This window comes from Hemibagrus wyckioides, linkage group LG01 (assembly GCF_019097595.1).
Source record: "Hemibagrus wyckioides isolate EC202008001 linkage group LG01, SWU_Hwy_1.0, whole genome shotgun sequence".
NCBI classification, from domain to species: domain Eukaryota; kingdom Metazoa; phylum Chordata; class Actinopteri; order Siluriformes; family Bagridae; genus Hemibagrus; species Hemibagrus wyckioides.
The window spans coordinates 11,262,075-11,281,888 of NC_080710.1; the positions used below are offsets into that span (position 1 = coordinate 11,262,075).

Genomic DNA, 19,814 nt, shown 5'->3' on the forward strand with positions numbered 1-19,814 from the left:
TCAGCCATATTTATTTCCCACCACATATGAAACTGCTTCTCAAGCCCCAGAGGAGCATATAGCTCACCTCTCTTTACCAGAAACATTTTCCTGCTGACAGTTCTTGTAAATGCTGCATTCAACAGAGCTGATGACAATTTTACCCAAAGGAGCTGACAAGAGGGGCAGAAGTGGACCTAGCATAGTGCTATTAATGGAGTGGATTTTAAATATTAGTGCTAAAATTAAAATGCCACAAAACTGACTAGTGTGATAATGTTTTAGAAAGAGCAGACACACATATGCACTCACTGTCCACTTTATTAGATAGATAGATAGATAGATAGATAGATAGATAGATAGATAGATAGATAGATAGATAGATAGATAGATAGATAGATAGATAGATAGATAGATAGATAGATAGATAGATAGATAGATAGATAGATAGATAGATACTTTATTCATCCCAAAGGGAAATATTAGGTGTATTATTACACCTGCTCATTCATGCAGTTATCCTGTATTCATGTAGCAGATGCAATAAATAAAATTGTGTACAAAGTCAAGAGCTTCAGATAATATTCACATCAAACACCAGAATGGGGGAAAGTGTGATCTGTGTGACTTTACCTGTGCATGGATTTTGGTGTGAAATGAGCTGATTTAAGTATCTCAGAAACTGCTGATCTGAGATTTTCAGACAAAACCACTACTAAAGCCCCTGAGCCTTTGAAAGGAGCCTCTGCAGTCTGAAACACCTTGTTGATGAGACAGGTCTGAGCTGACAGGAAGTTTACAGTAACTCAAATAAGCACTAATTACAACCGTGCTGAGCAGAAAAGCATCTCAGAACATACAACACATCAAACCTTAAGGTGGTTGAGCTACAACAGCAATAGACCACATCAGGTTCAAATTCTGTCAGAATCTGGGGCTATTATGTGCACAAGCTCACCCAATTTAGACAGCTGAAGACTGAAAAAGGACCAGGTGATTTTTGTTCTAATCTTCAGTTTTCCAGTTTCAATCAGCCTGCATAAATGTGCAGGTTATCATGTTGATGGAATTTTCTTTTGGGTTCAATTTTGAGAAGAAGTCCAGTCCGCGCTGTCTGCCTATCCAAGTCAATATATCAGGGAAGTATAGTGGCAAAAAAGCAAACAGATTTGGAGTTTGCTGGAGATAATGAGTGTGTCATTATCTGCTGTATGTGCATTATCCATGGTAATGAAAGGAGTTCAACAATTGGCATCAAAGGTGTCAACAGAAATGGTTGCAGAGGTCACTACAGGTGGGCTAACAACAAAACGGCATTGTCCATGGGTAACAAAAGGCATTAACGAAGGACATCAAAGGTATCAACAGAGGTGGTGGCAGATATGTCTACAGGTGGGCTGACAACGGAGCGTCTGTGCTCTACAAATTGTTTATTCAATCAGATTCCTTGGTCTTAAACAAATGATATTGTGGTCATAAGATAAGGCCAAATAAAAAAGAAATCATGAAATCAACACAGAGTGTGCCAAGATATATTCAAAATATATCACATCTGTTCCTATTAAATTGGATGGTGGAGTGTATACTCACTCAGAGACACCATAAGATTTAAAAATAAAATATGGTGTAAGTGCTAGTGTTTAGGAGTGCTACATGTATATGCCACAATACTATTATAAATAATACACTGCTCCAAGTTGAAGAAGATGAATTTAGGATAATATTAAAAAATAATTCACATAAAGTACAAGAGCATGTGACTTCGATCATCTCTGTAGCAAGAGAAAATTTTAGAGAAAGTACTTTGGGTGTTAGGCTTTAAATAAACTAGCTTTAGTAATTAACTGTATATTACATCTAAATTTATTTCCAGTTTCCTTTAGTATTGTAACAGAGGCTCGATCTCTGGTCTCCCCAGTTTTTCCACTCTACCTGCTCCCTTTATTTCTCATATATTGTTTGCTCCACCCCTTGTAATTCGTCTTGGTGTGTCTCTATTACTTGAATATAGAAACACTGTTGGCTTTAACCAGCAATGGACCAAGTATTGACCATTGTAACTAGTAGCTATGAATATCCTCAGGGAGAATAACAGTAGCTAAAAAAATAACATTTAAATAGTGTCCCTGTAGGGGAACCCTTAGGGGGTTCCACATAGTACCTTACAACAGTGTGCTTCCTTACCAGAGAGGGTTACAAACAATAGAACTTTTTAAGGAAGACAAAAGCCTTAGCTCTTTCAAGAACTCTTGAATGAGGCTTTTTCTAAAGGTCGGAGTTACACAATTAGTTACAACATGAGTTGTACGTAGAATTGCTAGTAAGTGAGAGACTGATTAGTCATAATGAGCAAGCAACAACTGAAGAGTAAACTTGTTACCTAGTACTCTTACTATTCTTTAGTACTTCCCAGTTTCCTCACTTCCCAAGTCTTCTGGTTCAGTTTGCCTGTTATGGATTATGACCAAAAGTAAATAGACACCTTATTGTGCCCGTTCCACATTTAGTCTCCCCTTTACTGTTATTATGAGCTCCACTTTTCTGGGAAGGCTTTCCACTAGATTATGGAATGTGGCTGCAGGGATTTGAGCATTCATCCACAAGACCATTAGTGAGGTCAGGCACTGGAGCACAGTCAGCATTCCAGTTCATCCCAAAGGTGTTCTGTGGGGTTGAGGTCGGGGTTCTGTGTAGGTCAGTCACCTTGTTTTGTGATCAGGGGTTATGTTTGGGTTTCTTGGTTCCAGTAAAGGGAAACTCTAATGCTACCATATACAAAGACCAAAAACATCCAAAGACATTCTATACAATTGTGTACTTTCAGATTTGTGGCAGTCATTTGGGGAAGAGCCACATATGGGTGTGATGGTCAGGTGTTCACATATTTTTGGCCATGTAGTGTACATAGCTTTATCTGCCTGTAAATTCTGGCCATGATTTGTGGAATAACTGCAAAACATACACCTTTTTTTTTTTAATTGCATGCATTCACACTCATATATTGTATTCTTAGGCATCCACCTTGTCTCTAGTCCACAGAAGACATTGTCCTTTTTATTCACCGACATTATTAATTTCAGCAAATTGTTTATTTGCATCTGTAACATGTCTGTGTGAGGAAGTGAGTACATTTTATAAACATCTTTTATATGGTTAATCCAACAGCACACTAGACAGACCTCAAATCATAGCATCTTTATGTTTATTCATAATGTATGTTTATTCATAATCAAGAACTACACAAGCAGGAAGAGGGCAAAACCAGACAAAGGATGAACATGAGTATATGTCAGGATCTCAGTGTAACTGATGCAATACTCTGCCAACACTGGAGATATAAATAGAGAAACAAGTCAGGGGTAACATGTAACAGGTGAAAACAATTAACAAACATTACGAGGGGACTTCCAGTGTGTCGACATGGAAGATTCATTTTTATTTTCTCCACCAGTTCAGGGAAACACCCTCTAAAAAGACAATGAGTAAAATGGCGTCTTTTTAAATAATCATCTACAAGTGAAAACTATCTGAAACTACTTCAGGTTATTCTGCAACCAATCAAGTAGTTGTTCTTACAGCAATGTCCTGACATTAGGCATGAACAAGAGATCACAAGAAGCAGGAGGGTGGATTGAAACATGAACTAAGTACCACCAAGCAGACATGGAAGTTGAGCTTACTGACCAAGGGGCCGCTCTCTCCAAAATACTATTCAAATCCATGGCATCTATGAGGGGGGTAAAGATATGATACATTTTCTGGAAACTTTAATGAGAGATGCGCTTGTTTTTTTCACCAGATGTTCAGAGTAAAAGGATGGAGAAGGACAAAAATGAGATAGCTGCTGTATGTGATTCTCATTTAAATAAATATAGGAAAATGTGTGATTGAGTGAGGAATGTAAGTTTAAGGTATTGAACGATCAACCAATTAGCCCAAGCTAAAGGTTGCATTAAGTCTATATTAACTGCTGCATGTTTAATAAGCTGAAAGTTAAATATAACCAATTCAAATGACATTTATCCTGTGTTAATTTGATGTATAACAGGTGCCATCCTTAGATCATTAGATGTCCTCAATAATCACTTACCGAGGTCTGAATTCCAGTAATGAAAATACTTCTTGATCTTCCCTGGCGAGATTATCAGCTTCTGACAGTAGCAAAAGGAGCACAGTGAGTTGCCAAAAGCTTTAGCACCTGAATATTCAATTTATAGTTTAGGGCCAGTGAAGGTTCAGTGGTCAAAGTGTTCAGAGTCCAGTGAGCATGCAGCTGTGTGTTCAAATCAGTGGACCGCCAGAGACAAACTCTCGCTCCTTAAAGTGCTACACTGCTCAACACTAACACTACAAGTGGGTTTCTCAGTAGTTCTTTAGATACATGTCATGTTTAAATTGTGCATTTTTAGTTGATATGCATTACAAAAAAGCTCTCTGTTTCTCCATTCTTGTCAATAACTGTACGTAGAAAGCACCATGTCAGCTGTGGTGTATTGTGTAGTTGTATAGTTCATGCTATATTTTGTTTCTACTTCACCCTAATTTAAAGTAAATTATATAATTTGCAGGTGTAACCAAGGACCTGATGCCTTTTTTGCATCCCAAGAAGTTTTAAAAAGCATGTTGTGGTATGTTTTGCTAATTTGCTGATGTTAAGCAGCTTGACGGTTAAGGCTCTGGTTTACTGAGCAGAAAGTCAGGAGTTCAAACCCCAGCACTGCTAATCTGCCCCTGTCCTGCCCTTGAGCAAGGCTCTTAACCCTCTGTGCTCCAGTGGTGCTGTATCATGGCTGACCCTGTGCTCTGACCTCAGCTTCCTAACAAGCTGGGATATGTGAAGAAAAGGATTTCAATGTGCTGTAATGTATATGTGACAAAATAAACACTGTTTCAGTGAATCCTTAACTGTCAAAATTCACCTACATTAGCTCACTTTTTTGCTAAAGTCAGGTTAGACCAGGTCTGATTCCGGTAGCAAAAACATATTGGCTATGCATCAAGTTAAATTCTGGCTAATGTTTAAGCTAATTATTTACATGCTATTTTACTTTTGATTAATTTATTTGCAAGCTATGAAGTGTTAGTCATGTCTATGATAAAGAGAGCGAATGAAATTCTCAGGCAAAACGAGGTTAAATGATTTTGCATAAATAATAAAAAAATAATGTAATGTCATCAGTTGAAACATTTACTTTTAATTATTTGAGAACATTTAAAGTGCATTTTTTTGGCAGAATGCTTCCACTTTTAACAAAGATTTTCACACATTACCTTTAATTAAGTAGCATTTCTCAGTGCTTTGTCCACTCCTGAGCAATACTGATTAATAAACCTTGGCTTAGATGATTAACTACATGGTATTAATATGCTTGTTTGAACCCAGTAAACATTGCAAGGCATTTTGCATGCATCACTGACATTGCTGACATTGCATAATGTTTCATTTGAATATTATTAATAGGCTATTAAAATGTTCATCCTGTGTGTCTAAGTTTAAATGAAAGAGCATTCAACCATGATTTGTGCTAAGACCTGCACATTCTGCTTATCACATCACATCTTCAGTCAGTCGGTCATCCTCAGGCTACCTCTTGGTATCATCAGCCATATCTTTTTCTTCATTTGTCTGTCACTCGATCCTTCTGTTGACTCTGGGCACTATTTGTACCACATGCTGAGTCCTGGCATGAAGCTGAGTATAAGTTTTTTTTCTGTATAATGTTTGGAAGGTCTGCTGGACATCCATCATGTCTGTATTGGGGTCTGTGTCCAGTGCAGTGTTAAGCCAAAAGTCAGTCAGTCTAACTGAGGAGAATCTAACCTCATGCAGATGTAAAGCAACCTGATATCATACGCAAGTCAGCTTTAGGGCCTGTTAAGTTTTTTAACACAGTTCAAGAAAACCTGTGACACACACATAGCACTCAGTTCCTCAACAAAGGATGTACCTTTTAGATGTGATATCAATATAATAATTAACAATAATACAATGTATTAGAGCATGCATTAAAAAAGGAAAAATATCTTGTGTCCTAAATGTATGCAAATACAAATATGTTCAGAATCTCTCTCTCTCTCTCTCTACTTTTTATGTCCGTTCTACTGTCCTTGTGTGTTTGTGTTTGTGTGTGTGTGTGTGTGTGTGTGTGTGTGGTGTGTTTACAGCATTCTTAGTAACGGGCTACATGGTTTAAATGACTACTTTAATTAGATTATGGGAAATAGAACTAATAAAATTATTAGAAAACACTGCATGAGTAAGAAATTACAAAACAAAAAAGTCTTGCACACATCTCTAGCTGAGCTTGAGGAACGGCCAGAGCCTGAATTCACAGACCATGATGACAGAGCTGGCATTTCTACCTCTGTTTTTTTTTCACTATGCTCCAGTGTTTCTGGGACCAAAGTAGTAGTTCATCTTAAATATATTATATCTTAAATATACCTGCTCAAGAACTAACAACAAACATAGTGTTCATGAAAACACAATTTAATATATTTAATATTAATATATATATTTTTATATATTCCTTGGTCTTACCCACTGTGGTGAATGTATAAGGGAACTGGATCTGCATCTGGAGGACATTTTTTGTTTATTTTTCTTCCCTCTGTATTAAACACATACACATATATTGCTGTTATTGCTGGTCATGTTAACCCACACTTCTCTGTCACTGATTATTTCCCTATAACTGTTTTATTACATGCTTAATATACTGAGCTGTTTTTCTGTAAAAAAAAAATTAAATAAAAATAATAATAATTATGTAATTTATGCAGTGTTTCCATCTTTAATTTAATATAATTTATGCTGTGTAATTTATTGTGTGTAATTGTTTTTAATTGAATAAGATTAGAGCATTAGAGAGAGAGAGAGAGAGAGAGAGATTTGTGATCTGCTCTGGACTGGACTGAGCTGACAGTGTTCCCTGTGAGCAAAGTGAATAAATGAGTGTGTGAGAGAATGTCGGAGGGAGGGAGAAGGAAAAGCAGGGAGTTGAGGCACTGTGAAGGAGTGCAGGGCAGGACAGTATGAGGTGCTGATGTGTTCGACAGTGTTAGATGGTTCTGTTACTATTTCTAGAAGCGGCGACTCCACTGAGGCTCGCAGAGTTCCTACGTTCAACTTTAGCACTGATGGAGAGAGAGTGCCAAAAGAGTTCAGGTCAGAAATGGTACAGAATCAAGAAATGTATTGAAAAGGAAATACAGCATTTTAAAATGACTTAATGAAAAAAGAAAACCAGAATTGCATAAAGGAGTCAGCAGCTTTAAGGGAAATGACAGGATGTGACTTGTAGCTTGATGGATTGAGGCCAGGAATTGGGAAATTGGACATGGTTTCACATGTCTGAAATGAGCCACTAAATCCCTGAGCAACATTAATCCGATCCCCTGGCTGCGTATCTGTGTTTAGTATCATTTTGTAACACATTGTCCCAGACAGGTTTTGTCTTTCATGTCTTCTTGGCCTATTTTTTTTTAATAGGTTAGAATTCACAGTGTTGAACCATATCAGACAATCCCAAATAAGAAAAAAAAAAACAACTTTTATTAGAATATTTCACATCAGACGTTACAGACATACATGAAGTTGCACTCCATACAGCAAACATTTAATAACAAACTCACAGTTATATACAGAATTTAAACAGTTTTTTTATACAGCTTTGTGTAAAACATTTTGCACATGTTCAGGAAAATATTGCACATTGTTTAAAAGTAAGGTTAAATAAATCTCTAATATAAAAAAAAGATGTAGTCATTTCAAAATTCTCAGTTATCTGAAAAGTCCCATGTTTAAAAATAGTCTTTTATTGTGCCAGTGATTCTAACTTAGCTGCACTCAGCTCTCAGGTGTCTATAGTATGAACCCTATTAGAGTCAGTTTGCATGTTAAACAAGCTTGTAAATTCCTCACTATTAACACCAGTAGCTCAAGACTCCCAAGTATGTTTCCTGCCATAGTCATATTTTTTATTGTTTATCTGCTGTGCTTGAAAGTTGGTGTATCTGTCCCTTCCTTTGCAAGATTATAGTTGCACCTAATCAAGCTTGAGGAATCTCAACATGCATGAGGTTACATATCTTTTAAACTTCATATAACATCCAAAAGTCAACATATAGTCATGCAAAAAATCTTTTTCATCTGTTCTGCTTGTGTGTTGATGTTTAAAGAAATGGATTACCTACGTTAATTTGACCCACGGTATTTGCTTAGGCCATATTCCAATCTATTTTTTGTAGCACAGTGATGCAAGGAGCCTATTCGAGGCAGCTCGGGGCACAAGGCAAGGGACACTTTAGACAGAGTGCCAACCAATCGTTGGCACAATCATACAAACACAAGCACCAGAGTTGTGCATGTAGAGTTGCTAGTCCATCTACAAAGCAAGTCTTTGGACTATAAGAGGAAACCAGAGTATCAGGAGGAATTCCCTGATGCACAGGGAGAACAAACTCCACGTACACAGGGCAGAGGCAGGACACAAACCCTGGAGGTGTGAGGCAGTCATGCTAGCTAGTAAGCTACCATGTCCTCCTAGGGCTATATTAATTTGTAAAATTATACATAAAATAGTTACTACATAAAATCAGTATAATTAGTTGAATAGTTGCTACGGCAACTCGGCAGAGTGCATTTCCAGAAAGCATCTGATTCATATTATAAATGATATGTATATTAATGTCAGCTTATACATAACAGTCACTACACAGTATGAGGACGTCACTTTATACACTATATTCCAAAATACGAACACTTTTCAGTATAAAATACAGTTTTAGGTAGCAGCTTTCCTCTTTTTATCTCTCCCTTTTTCTTTCCCTCTCTATGTCTTTCTCCATTGCTCCTCCTCCTAATATCTTTCTGGCTTCCTCCTGTGCCTCCTCCTGTCTCATCTTCTCTTCTTTCTCTGTTTTCAGAAGCCAGGGTCCCCCGAGGTAGGAGAGGACCTCATCAGGCATGGCGCGGTACTTGGGCAGTGGGTGCAGGAGTCTCCTGAGCAAAGTGAGAGCTAAAGTGCTTAAAGATTCAAAGTGAGAAGGCACAGGTACCGCTGTGTCCTCCTCTCCGATGTTCTTTCCTCTGTCCATTTGCCTGTTTCGTCCCATGTCCCTGTCCTCCTTTTCTTTAACGTCATTGAACCAGATACAGAATTGGTGGTAACCTGGGTCATCCGATGTGCTCTCTTCCCACGGGAAACAACTGGTTAGCAGGCAGTATGTGAGGATCCCCAGAGCCCAGCTATCCAAACTGGGCTCCACTAGCATCCAGATATCTTTTTCCTCCTGTGTCTGTTGGTTTCCTTCTTTCCTACTTGCTTTCTTCTTCTGCTTGGCCTGTTCGACCTCTGGGACACAGAAGGGGGATTCGTACCAGACAGCACGTATTTGGGTGCCGTGAGGGCGTACGAGACCGAAGTCACCTAGTTTGACCCAGCGACAGTTTGGGGCACACAGGAAGACATTTTCTGGTTTTATGTCACGGTGCACAAATCCCAGGGAGTGTAAGTAAGACACAGCACCACTTAATTGGGACATCACACTCTGAGCCTGTACTTCGCTCACCCCCACCTAGACAGAGAGAGAAAAAAATAAAGCATAAAATGAGTGGAACAGATTTTAAAAATTGAAGATCCTGGAAATTTAATATTCTCAGCGGCCTCTGCTTGGAACTACTGTGTCCTTAGCTAGCACTGGGTTGATGACAGGACCAGGTGTTTTCACTGCGGAGTAAGAACACATGTACAGTATATGTATATGCCTGCGCGTGTCCTGGCCACCCACTTCCCTGAAGAAACCTTTCAGCGCTGCTATTAATCTTCATGTAATTACATCAGTACATGTGTCTAATGTCAAACTTTACGTCTGATATCTTAGATGTGGTATATCCCACATCAGGATATTTAATCATCTCCACAGTGTTACAGTATCCTTGAAGAGAATCTGCTAATAAGCAAAACTAAAATGCAACATAAGCCTGAGCAGAGTAAATCACACACAACTAGCTTTCACGTTTTTTTTTTTTTTCATTTCTTTTCTTTTTTTTAAATAGGAATAAATAGACTCCATTTAACTCACATCGGACACAATGACATCGTAGAGATCTCCATACAGAGCAGCCTGCTGGGCGAAGATATAGTGGGATGGTGTAGAGAAAAAGATTCCAAGAGCACGTGTGAGAGAGGGATGAGTGCAGAACGAGAGGGAGAGGTTGTATTCACGTAGGAAGGTGTGGAGAGTCGTAGAGCAGCGAGGGAAGAACTTCAGTGCCATAGGAGTGCCTGGAGATCAAGGAGGCTAAAGATTATCCCATGAATTCTACTTTGATTTATAAAATAGTCGTTCCTTACTGTCCATTTAAAATTGACAACAAAAGAAAACATCAGGCAAAAAAAAGAATAAATCACAGCATGACCCTCTCAGTCTCCAGACTTTCCAGATAGACAGAAACTGACCAAATAATCAGATATGCAGTATTAAAACTGAGAATATTCAACAGCTGGATCCAGCAGGACAGATGCTAAAAAGGTTGGAAGCTGTTCTAAAGAATAGAATAGAATAGATTTTTATTTTTATTATTAATATTCTTATTAGTATCCTTGATTGTGATAGAGACAATAAACACAGTATGATCCTCTGGTGGGGTTTACATGAATTTATATATAAACTTTTAGCTGAAGGAAGTTCATTAGGCCAGAGATTAGCTACAGCTAAAGCCATTATAGGGGAAATTTTACAGACGTTTATGGATTCTTCATTTTGTTTGCCGTCTCGTTTGATGATGTGAACAGACTGGACAGAGGAGTATATGTTTATTCTCTTTGTTCATTAGTCTGATCTGTTGTGTCTGTGGTGTTAGTCAAAACTAAGGTGAAGCACCACAACCAAACAAAATAACCACTTTTGACTGGGTGCAGGATTATAAAGGTTAAAAGTTGTTGTTTTTTGTTTGACCATTAAGGTGTTTGAACCTTTCTAAGCGAGGAATTGTATGTAACAGGACCTTTCCAAATTTGACTTGAATACCTATGGCCTAATGGATTAAAGTGTGGTGTGTTTTCCCTTGTATCACCAACCTCTCTTTTTGTGCACAGCCAGCATGACTTTACCGTATGACCCCTCTCCGAGCTTCTTGATTACTCGAAAATGCTCTGCAGTCACCATGGACGTCATACACTGAGCTGTGAGATAGCACAGCTCGTCCAGATCCCGTGCGGCGTCCTGAGAACAAAGATAACACACCACATATTCTGTGTCAGTTCTCGGAAGGCGTTGGTCCGATAAACGACAATGTGGGGGGAAAAACCTACAGTTTATAAGGGCGTAGGTCCGTATGGGCTTTCCCACCTGTCAGTCAGTAAACTGTCTTGCTATGATCTAACATCAATCAGCCGGGGAACATGGAACACAATAGCAGTAGCCTATTAATGCTTACAGCTGCTCAAAATAGTCACCCAAAGTATTTCTTCTAATCTTCATGTAACATAATCTAAACCCCGACAAAACATTGTCCGAACCCCAACTATATTTATCGCTGACCTTTTCTAAGTCTTTTGTGTATATACATATGTGCTGATAACCGTTCATTTAAGAATCTTTGCCATGCCGGCATATCCTTTACAGTGTGCAATAACTCTATGCAGCTGCATTGCTCCCCAAAGACCACACACAAGTAGTATACCATCTAATTGGCTGGCTTTAACTGGTATTTCGTTATTAGCGAGCTTGAACGCGCGTTACGGGAGACTGAAGTGTGTACTGCATATGCGTTGTGTGTTTAGTGTTGCTAGGCTGTGTGAAGTGGGCGATGCAAGCTGTTTTTTCTTTGCTGATAGGGTCTCTAGAAGTAGGCTTTGATGCACTGCCAAACCCAGATGTACATCCCTGCAACTCTCAGTGCATTTTCCATGCAAGCTGGATCTCAGATCTAAAATAAGGTTGAACACCAGCTTGACCTGGTCAAACTTCACAAACGGTCACTGATCAAGATTTTTTTTTTCCTTTTTCATTCATAAGCTGAATCTAGGTCACTAATCTTCTAGTATACTTGATATGGATATGCCCTAATTATGACTCTAGTGATGTGTCTTAATCATGTTTTTTTTAGGAAGTCTTTGGAATCATACAGCCATCTGAATATTTAGTAAGGCATGGTATAATCTGTTAGAGTCATTTTGCTGCAGATCATTCTAATTATTAATAATGAGCTAATTCTAGATCACTAACTTCCTTCTAGTAAATTTGATATGGCTGCGTCTTTACGATTATATCTTCATACGCAGTTTTAAGTTTTATTGGAGGGTCAGAAGCTTGGTGTATATTTAGCAAGCCATGTTAGTGCCTTTTCACTACCTTCACGGCTCAAACATAGACATGTAAATGCAGACATCCTTAACATATAAAGCTCACACAAATTAAAAACGTTAATTTAGAACACCACAGCTTCATCTAAACCCACCCCATCCCAGAAAAATTGACATAAAAATGAATAGTTATACTCTCAGAAGAGGGTACTATCACTCGTCAGTGAGATCGAACTGTTTGTACTTGTTGTATGGTTCGTTCACTTGGAAACGTGAATGTAGCATACCTTTAAAACTCATTCAAGGTAAAATTGTGAGCTTTATATTATGTACCTTAAACAGAAATTTGGCTCTAAAAAACTGAAGTGACAAATCTTCTGGATGCTGATTTTAAACTACACGTTAATAAAACTTAATAAAATGTACAACCTACTCTAACCAACTCTACCTCCGGTCACAAGATGCTAAGAAAATGATCTGCTGATCTGTGAGATCATATTAGACCAATTTTTTTTGTTTTTCCACCTGTTTCTTTTAGAATGTTATTACTAGTTTTGAAGTCTTTCAATGTCAAAACCTCATATATGTCATATATCTGAATGTCTGATCAATTGTATTCCAGATCCTGACTCTAGATTATCTTCTCCATGTTCTTCCTACCAAACTAAAAAAGAGTGATGAAGTAGCCTTATTTTATGCCGAAGATCTGGAATACTTCACCATTAAACATTCATCCATCCAAGTTTCCATCCATGATTAAACAAATGAACAAAACAAAATATTAGTAACTGGTAAAACGTTTTATCTTTAGCATTTAACTATCTTTTATCATTTTTCTTACTTTTACAGGAATGTTATATTTATATCACTTATATATCTGCCTATCTAAGTACTTCATGGTTTTGCTTTATAGGTTAGAGAAAGATTATAGATTATCCATTATCCATTTACTCTCCCTAAGAAATGGCGAAAGAATTAAACTTAAGCGATGAAAATTGGTGAGGAGTCATCAAATCAGTGAGAAGCAAAATACCTTTAGTATCTTTATGGAGCATCTGAACTAGTTTGGATTAACTATGAAAACCAAGGATACAGTAGTGAACTATTATAAATGAGACAAAAAATCATACATTGGTACATTTTAAATGATAAAATGATCAAGTGGACGATGTCTGTAGACATCAGTATCTTCATTGCTGATCCTCTGCAAGGTCTGTAACGTAACCATTTTTGGTTCCTGCTTTTCCTAGCAACATTTTACCATCTGTTTTCTTTTCAGTGAGGGAAATGTATGCTCAGCAGGGTTTAAGACAAGTTATTCATTATGATTATGATTTGCTTTACCAGTATAGATTATCGAAAATTCTCATTAAACATTCGGATGCCCTGAAAAGTTTCTGATTCCAGTATAAATGTGGTTAAAAGTAAACATTATTGCACTAGAGATTCAAGAATTCAAGAAACTGAAGAAAACAAGAAATTGTCCCTGTCCTTTATATTTTGTCACATCCACTTTGGAGCCAGTGCACCTGTCAGAACATCACATGCTGCTGACCCTGCCGACATTTTGTCCCTGTAACATAATCCACAGCAAGTCTCACCGGTATAGATACTGTGATGCTTTTGTAACACCTTTTGCTATGTTTTGGTATGGCAAGAATCACTGCCATTTACTTATTAATATATCATTTGCCACGCTCTCACATCAAGTCTACTGTACATGATAGTGTTTTATTAAGCAGCTTTTTTTATATGAGGTATATGATCTCACAGGATCGTTAACAGATCGTTAACAAGTTTGAAACAATCCATTCATTCATGTACTGACTAGGTCTGCAAAATGACTACTCCTACTTCCACTATTACTACTACTACTACTACTACTACTATTATACTGTAACTACTACTACTACTATTATTAATAATAATTATTATTATTATAATAATGATAGTGAGTAGATCTGCAAAAAGACTACTCTTAGAACTACTATTATAACAACTACATTTACTACCACTACTATCACTATTACTACTACTACTTCTAATAATAATAATAATAATAATAGTATTCATAATCATTATAATGATAATGTATTAAATATGGATCATGCCATTTAATATGTTTAATGCAGATTTACCTTCCTACAAGTCTGTCTAAAACAAATATACAACAAATAAGGGTTAAGAATGAATTTGGAGATTCATTGAAAAACAAAGGTCTCAGTCTTGCAAAACTACAAAAGAGAATCTACTTACAGACATGACTGAATACCCAGATTAGGTCTCTTAGAAAATCTTTACACGTCTTCACTCTGTCCTGTACATTTGTATAGGATGGCACACTTATCTACCATTTAAATGCAAGTACACTGGAGATCAGTGAGTGTACAGCTATCAGTGAACTTTTGTGTCTGAGCGTCTGGCTTCTACCAGTCTGTTGCACCATGCATCCAGCGGTGTGTGTGTGTGTGTGTGTTTTTATAGGCCTCTGGTTGGTGTGCTCTCTAGCTCGTTGATCTGTCTGTCTCATTAGTCCCTACCCATCCCATTCCCATACTTCTCCCATTCGCTCGTGCTGCCTCTTACTCTCCTAATCCACTCTCAAGTTTTCCCCACCGTTTTCATGTCCCCCTCTCACTCACTCCTGTCTCTGTCACCCTCTGAGTCTTAGTCAGTGAATTCCTCACAGTGATTTGGCTTTGAGTTCTAATCAGCAGCATTCCCGGTTAAGCATGACTGAAATAGATAAGACGATGTTTCCCCCAAGAGTGTTTAATTAGCTTTGGGCTACTGCTCTTCAGGCTCATTGGGTATGTGTTAGTGTTACACTCAAATTTCTATGATTGAAATCTTGCTACTTTTTAGAGATTTCATTTTTAAAATATGATAAAAAAAAAAGTTAACTTGAATGCACTATGCAAGGACTTGAGCAACAAAGACTATTTTGCAAATAAATTTTGCAAAAAAAATTTGCACAATTTCTATTTAAAAAAAAAAAGACTTACACTGTGACATTTGGAATTGACCCAATAATACATCATAAACAAAATCAATCACTGTATTGCTTTCAGGAATATTAACATACAAGAATTGCAAGATGAAGCAAAGGAGGAAGGAAATGCAAGATGATATAATTCATTTTGTACTTGTGTTAAAATCTGTGGCAAATGTTAGACAGCAACTAAAAAGTGATCTTCATTTTTCCATGCATTATTCAAATTGGTGTTCGATGATGAGAATCTCCAAGAACTGAAGAACTGTTACATCGTAAACTGTATGATCATCAATGCCTGCATTTCCAGCCTGTCTCAATTCCACTTGATGCATATTCCCCCCTCCCAGGTTTAGAACATCGTAAGGCATACTAATGTTTTCCTTGGCATAAGGATTACCACTGCAACCTAAAGCTATCAACCGTATCGACTCCGCTGAACACGGACATTCTGTCAACGTTTTGATTGACAAACTGAACAGCTGAAACTTCCAGAGAAAGTCTCGTTACAACCATATCCTGGATTGGGGCCAAACCCTCCTCTCTTGCGACTGCCAGCTTTCACACTGCCTGTCGCAATCTCTTTGCCTTCACCTTCTCAAATGGATTTCCCATGGTACAAACTTGGCCAACTGTAAGTAACACAAGGCAAACAGTCCCTGTTATCACGACCGTGGCCATGCAACTCTGTCCAGCTGGCGCATTGTTCATCATGTGGCCATGGCAGCGTCGGTGTTTCTGCTGATCCCCTAAATCGTAATGCGAGGAGTCATTAGCAATTGTTACATGATGTTGATAGAAATATTTTGGGAGTGAATGCCATATGTGAGAACTATTCCAAGCGGTGCTAAATACCCACAGTGAAAAGTACACCACAGTTTATACTCATAAATATACAAGTGTTAGGAATTGCATTGATAGTGGAATTGAATATACTGTATATCCTTTCCACAGGATGGGAATTACAAAACACATTTATTTTGCTTCTCCGTCTATCTTTTAAACTCACTGATTTTTTTTTTTTTGTTGTTATTATGGCTAAAAGTGCTTGATGTAGTTTGCGGTAGTTGGTGTATTTTTGTGCTTTTTTTTATGGAAAACTACTTGAATTTGTAAAATTACAAGCAAAGGATTCTTCTTTTAAATGACTTCACTAATGAGTGAAGATGCATATGTAATTACTTTCAATGCTAGATGTACTTATTTTCGACTCACATGAATGGAAGAGAGCTTTAGCTCATGCATTTTGGCTCAAATCTACAGATGTTTCGAAACTTTTAAGTCGTTTCTGTGATCGCAAAATTGCACAATTCTGGCCCAGACTTTCTCAATGCACTGCGCATATTCTGACCATTTAACACACAGCGAAACAACATGGAACTTGTTTTTAAAAGGTGGTTTCTGTATTGTTGAAATGTGCACAATATTTCAGCTTGAATCCATTTCTGGGCAGAAATCCAGAAAAACTTTGCTATGATCAATTTAAAGAATGTGCAGAAAATATAGGTTTCAAATGCATGACCCTTTGCGTCTTCACCAGGTCATCATGAACATAAAAAACATGACATAACTCACTTACTTACCAACAATAAGGACAAATCTGATTCAACACATCTGCAGCATTTAGCATGTTTTTCTTCTAAACTGAAGTGAAACCAGCTTTTCATGAATATTCATAACTATTGTGTTTGACTTTATTTTTTTTCTATCACTGTCATTTTATACTCAAAGTAGTATTGGCAATGCCAAAACAAATGTCAGCTATAAAGAACAAAAATGAAACAAACCGAATTAAATTTGCATTGTTTATTTTATTCCTTTTTTAAATTCTGCTTACACAACACTGAATTGCATGGATCTGAAAGTACATCGGATAAAACAGAGCCATATGTACATTCATGTCTAGAGTAGATGAGCCAGAATAATGAATGTGAGTACTGGAAAAACAAACAGCATTTTAAATGTGCAGGTCTGGCTACACAGCACATGATGAACAATATCTAATAGTGTGTGCAGGACAAATATACCTGCTGCAATTGGCACATGTAGGTATTGTCCTTTGTAGTAATGCCATCCTGGCAAAGCTTTTTCCTTTTTTTCCCCACCAGCTGCAGACTACAATGCTGAAAAGTCTTTGTTAGACATGGAATATTCCTAAAAAGATGAACACACACATATTCCACGAACGAAAAAGTGAGTCACACTTACTTTAGGCACAGGAAGTGCTAGCAGAGGATGTGTAGAGTGTATCAGGAACCTCTCACCATGGCTGCAGATGCTCAGGGCTTGTTCTCTTATTTGGATATATAACAGATAACAAATGACTTACCTTGTGTCTTTAACATGATGAATTCATGTTACATTTCCATATTAACCCCTGACCTGTAGTATTCTTTTCAACCCAATATTACTTTCAGATTAGCTTGACCTGAGGACCTTCTGAGGGAGGCAGGTGTGTGTAGGTGTGTATAAGTGTGTGTAGGTGTGGGTGGGTGGGGGATTTGTTGGGCAGTTGGTGTAGGATGAGTGCCAAAAATTTTTTTCTTGTACTTAGTTCCTCAAAGAAAATTTGCTACCTAGTTTCAGGTGGAAAAAATGACTTGTTCTATATTTCTGCTTTTATTAAGAATGATAAATGAGTCGGTTTGACCCGAGAGCCATACAAGAATTAAACCATCATGTACATTAAGAGTGTTACTATCTGTGTCCGTTTAGTGCTCCAATTATACATATCCTTTATATCCCTTGAATATTCAAGGACGTCTACTTATCGAGAGCAGTTTACTTTTATCTCACTTAAAAGACTGAGTAGTTGAGGGTTAATTTACAATGATGTGAATTCATATGTCATATTCAGGTTAATGAGAATGTTCTTTATCTCTTAAACTTCACATCTTCACATTTAGTCTCTTCATGCAGGATCCCTGTACTGACATGCACCTCAGGTCCATATAATGTCATGTGAACCTTTCTGGGAAGATTTCTTAAAAAAAAAAAAAAGGAATTCAAAATATGAGTATTGTGCCACTTGCTTGATTTGTGTTTGTCTCATGTGAACATTATCTGTTTATTACTGAATTATATATTCGTATTTGGTTTCATAGCTGTGCTACGTTTTCTAGCTTGATGAATATAAAACATTAAAATAACATAGCAAATTTTGAATGAGTGCATAGAACTGCTAATAACATTTCTTATATATGTGTGTTCATTATACAGTATGTTGAACAGGCCCCTAACATGAAGCAGGGCATTGCCTCTAAGTGGACGATGTGTGTTATAGCAGCAGATGACACTTGAGCATATGGTGCATGGGCACAGGCAAATAACAGAAGGTGTTTATGTAAAATATTCATAGCTCAGACACCTTGCATGATAATAGGTTTAAGTTCCAGCCCCTAGGATTGTTGGAAGTTAACAAGCGTGAATGAAATAGATTGTATCGGTTCATGTCAAGATTACTTATGAGGGGTTATTTTTAGGTGCCTTTAACCTTTCATTACGAGGGTAGCAGACAGTCTGCTAGCCTGAAAAGTTTATACAGAGCACAGATTCTCAGTTTCATGCTTTGAGAACACCATATCCACAAGTGGGATTATAATAACATGTTATAAAATCTTGAATCAGTATTGCATGAGATCCACTGAACTGGGATTATTTCTGGTAGTATAGATATAAATGTAAATTAAAGACCAAATCTGGGCCTGTATCGTTAAGTTGAGCTCATTCACCTAATTTATCCTAAGTGCAGTTTGTCTCAGTTGTTTGATTAGATTATGAAGGGTTTGATAAATGTCTTTACCTGATGAGTTGGATCAGGTGCATGGAATTAGAAAGAACAAAACACTAGTCCAAGGCATGGGAGCTATAATTGGAGTATAGTTGTATTCGCCTTTAGTTTTAGAAGAATTTAAAGACCTGTGTGGGGGATGTAAGGATCCTAACCTTTGGATAGGATCCAGATACAAGATTTCATTCACCACTTCATTCTGTTCAGGGAATGCAGTGGATCCAGAGCCTATCCCAGCACCATGGATGTGATGGCACATGATCACATGACTCAATTCATACACTAATTCCCATCTGGGGGTTTTAGAGTAGCCAGTCCACCTACCAGCATGTTTGGAGAGGTGGGAGGAAACCAGAGAACCTACGTGCATTCTATGTGCTAGGGGGTGCGGCTGGGTCTACTGGGCTTCACTAACAGGAAGCGGAAGTGCCGCCATCTCCTTGTATCAAGCAACACCAGGGTCAACGTTTGCATGGTAACGTTACAGTGTCTTTAAATTATGAATCTTGGACAGACGAGACACATTTAATAAAAAAAAAAAAAAAGTTACCGTCAAGTCACACTATCACAAAAATACGGCGAGCTACATAATAAACAGTACCCTCCTAAACGTGGCGTAATATATATATTTTGGCATACTATTTAGAAAGATAGCATGCGGTTAGAGAAATAGACCGTGGCTGAATCCCGCCTAAATCCCTCTCTCATGGATTTATAGTGCACTATATAGGGCGTAGAATCC

General features: G+C 37.6%; 1 protein-coding gene across 1 annotated transcript; it reads right to left on the minus strand.

Moving 5' to 3' along the window:
- Positions 1-7,509: 7,509 nt before the first annotated feature.
- On the minus strand, positions 7,510-14,816 carry sbk3 (SH3 domain binding kinase family, member 3). The gene is made up of 4 exons (XM_058375370.1): positions 14,547-14,816; positions 11,064-11,208; positions 10,066-10,268; positions 7,510-9,558 (listed from the first exon to the last, which is right to left on the minus strand). The coding sequence occupies exons 1-4, from the start codon at positions 14,550-14,552 to the stop codon at positions 8,788-8,790; spliced, it is 1,125 nt and encodes a 374-aa protein (XP_058231353.1). The 5' UTR covers positions 14,553-14,816; the 3' UTR covers positions 7,510-8,787.
- Positions 14,817-19,814: the final 4,998 nt, after the last annotated feature.

Coding starts and splice junctions, on each gene's coding strand:
- sbk3 (XM_058375370.1), bottom strand. Junction 10,269..11,063: donor GGCTGTGCACAAAAAGAGAG/GTTGGTGATACA, acceptor CTTGATCTCCAG/GCACTCCTATGGCACTGAAG. Junction 9,559..10,065: donor ACGATGTCATTGTGTCCGAT/GTGAGTTAAATG, acceptor CTCTCTGTCTAG/GTGGGGGTGAGCGAAGTACA.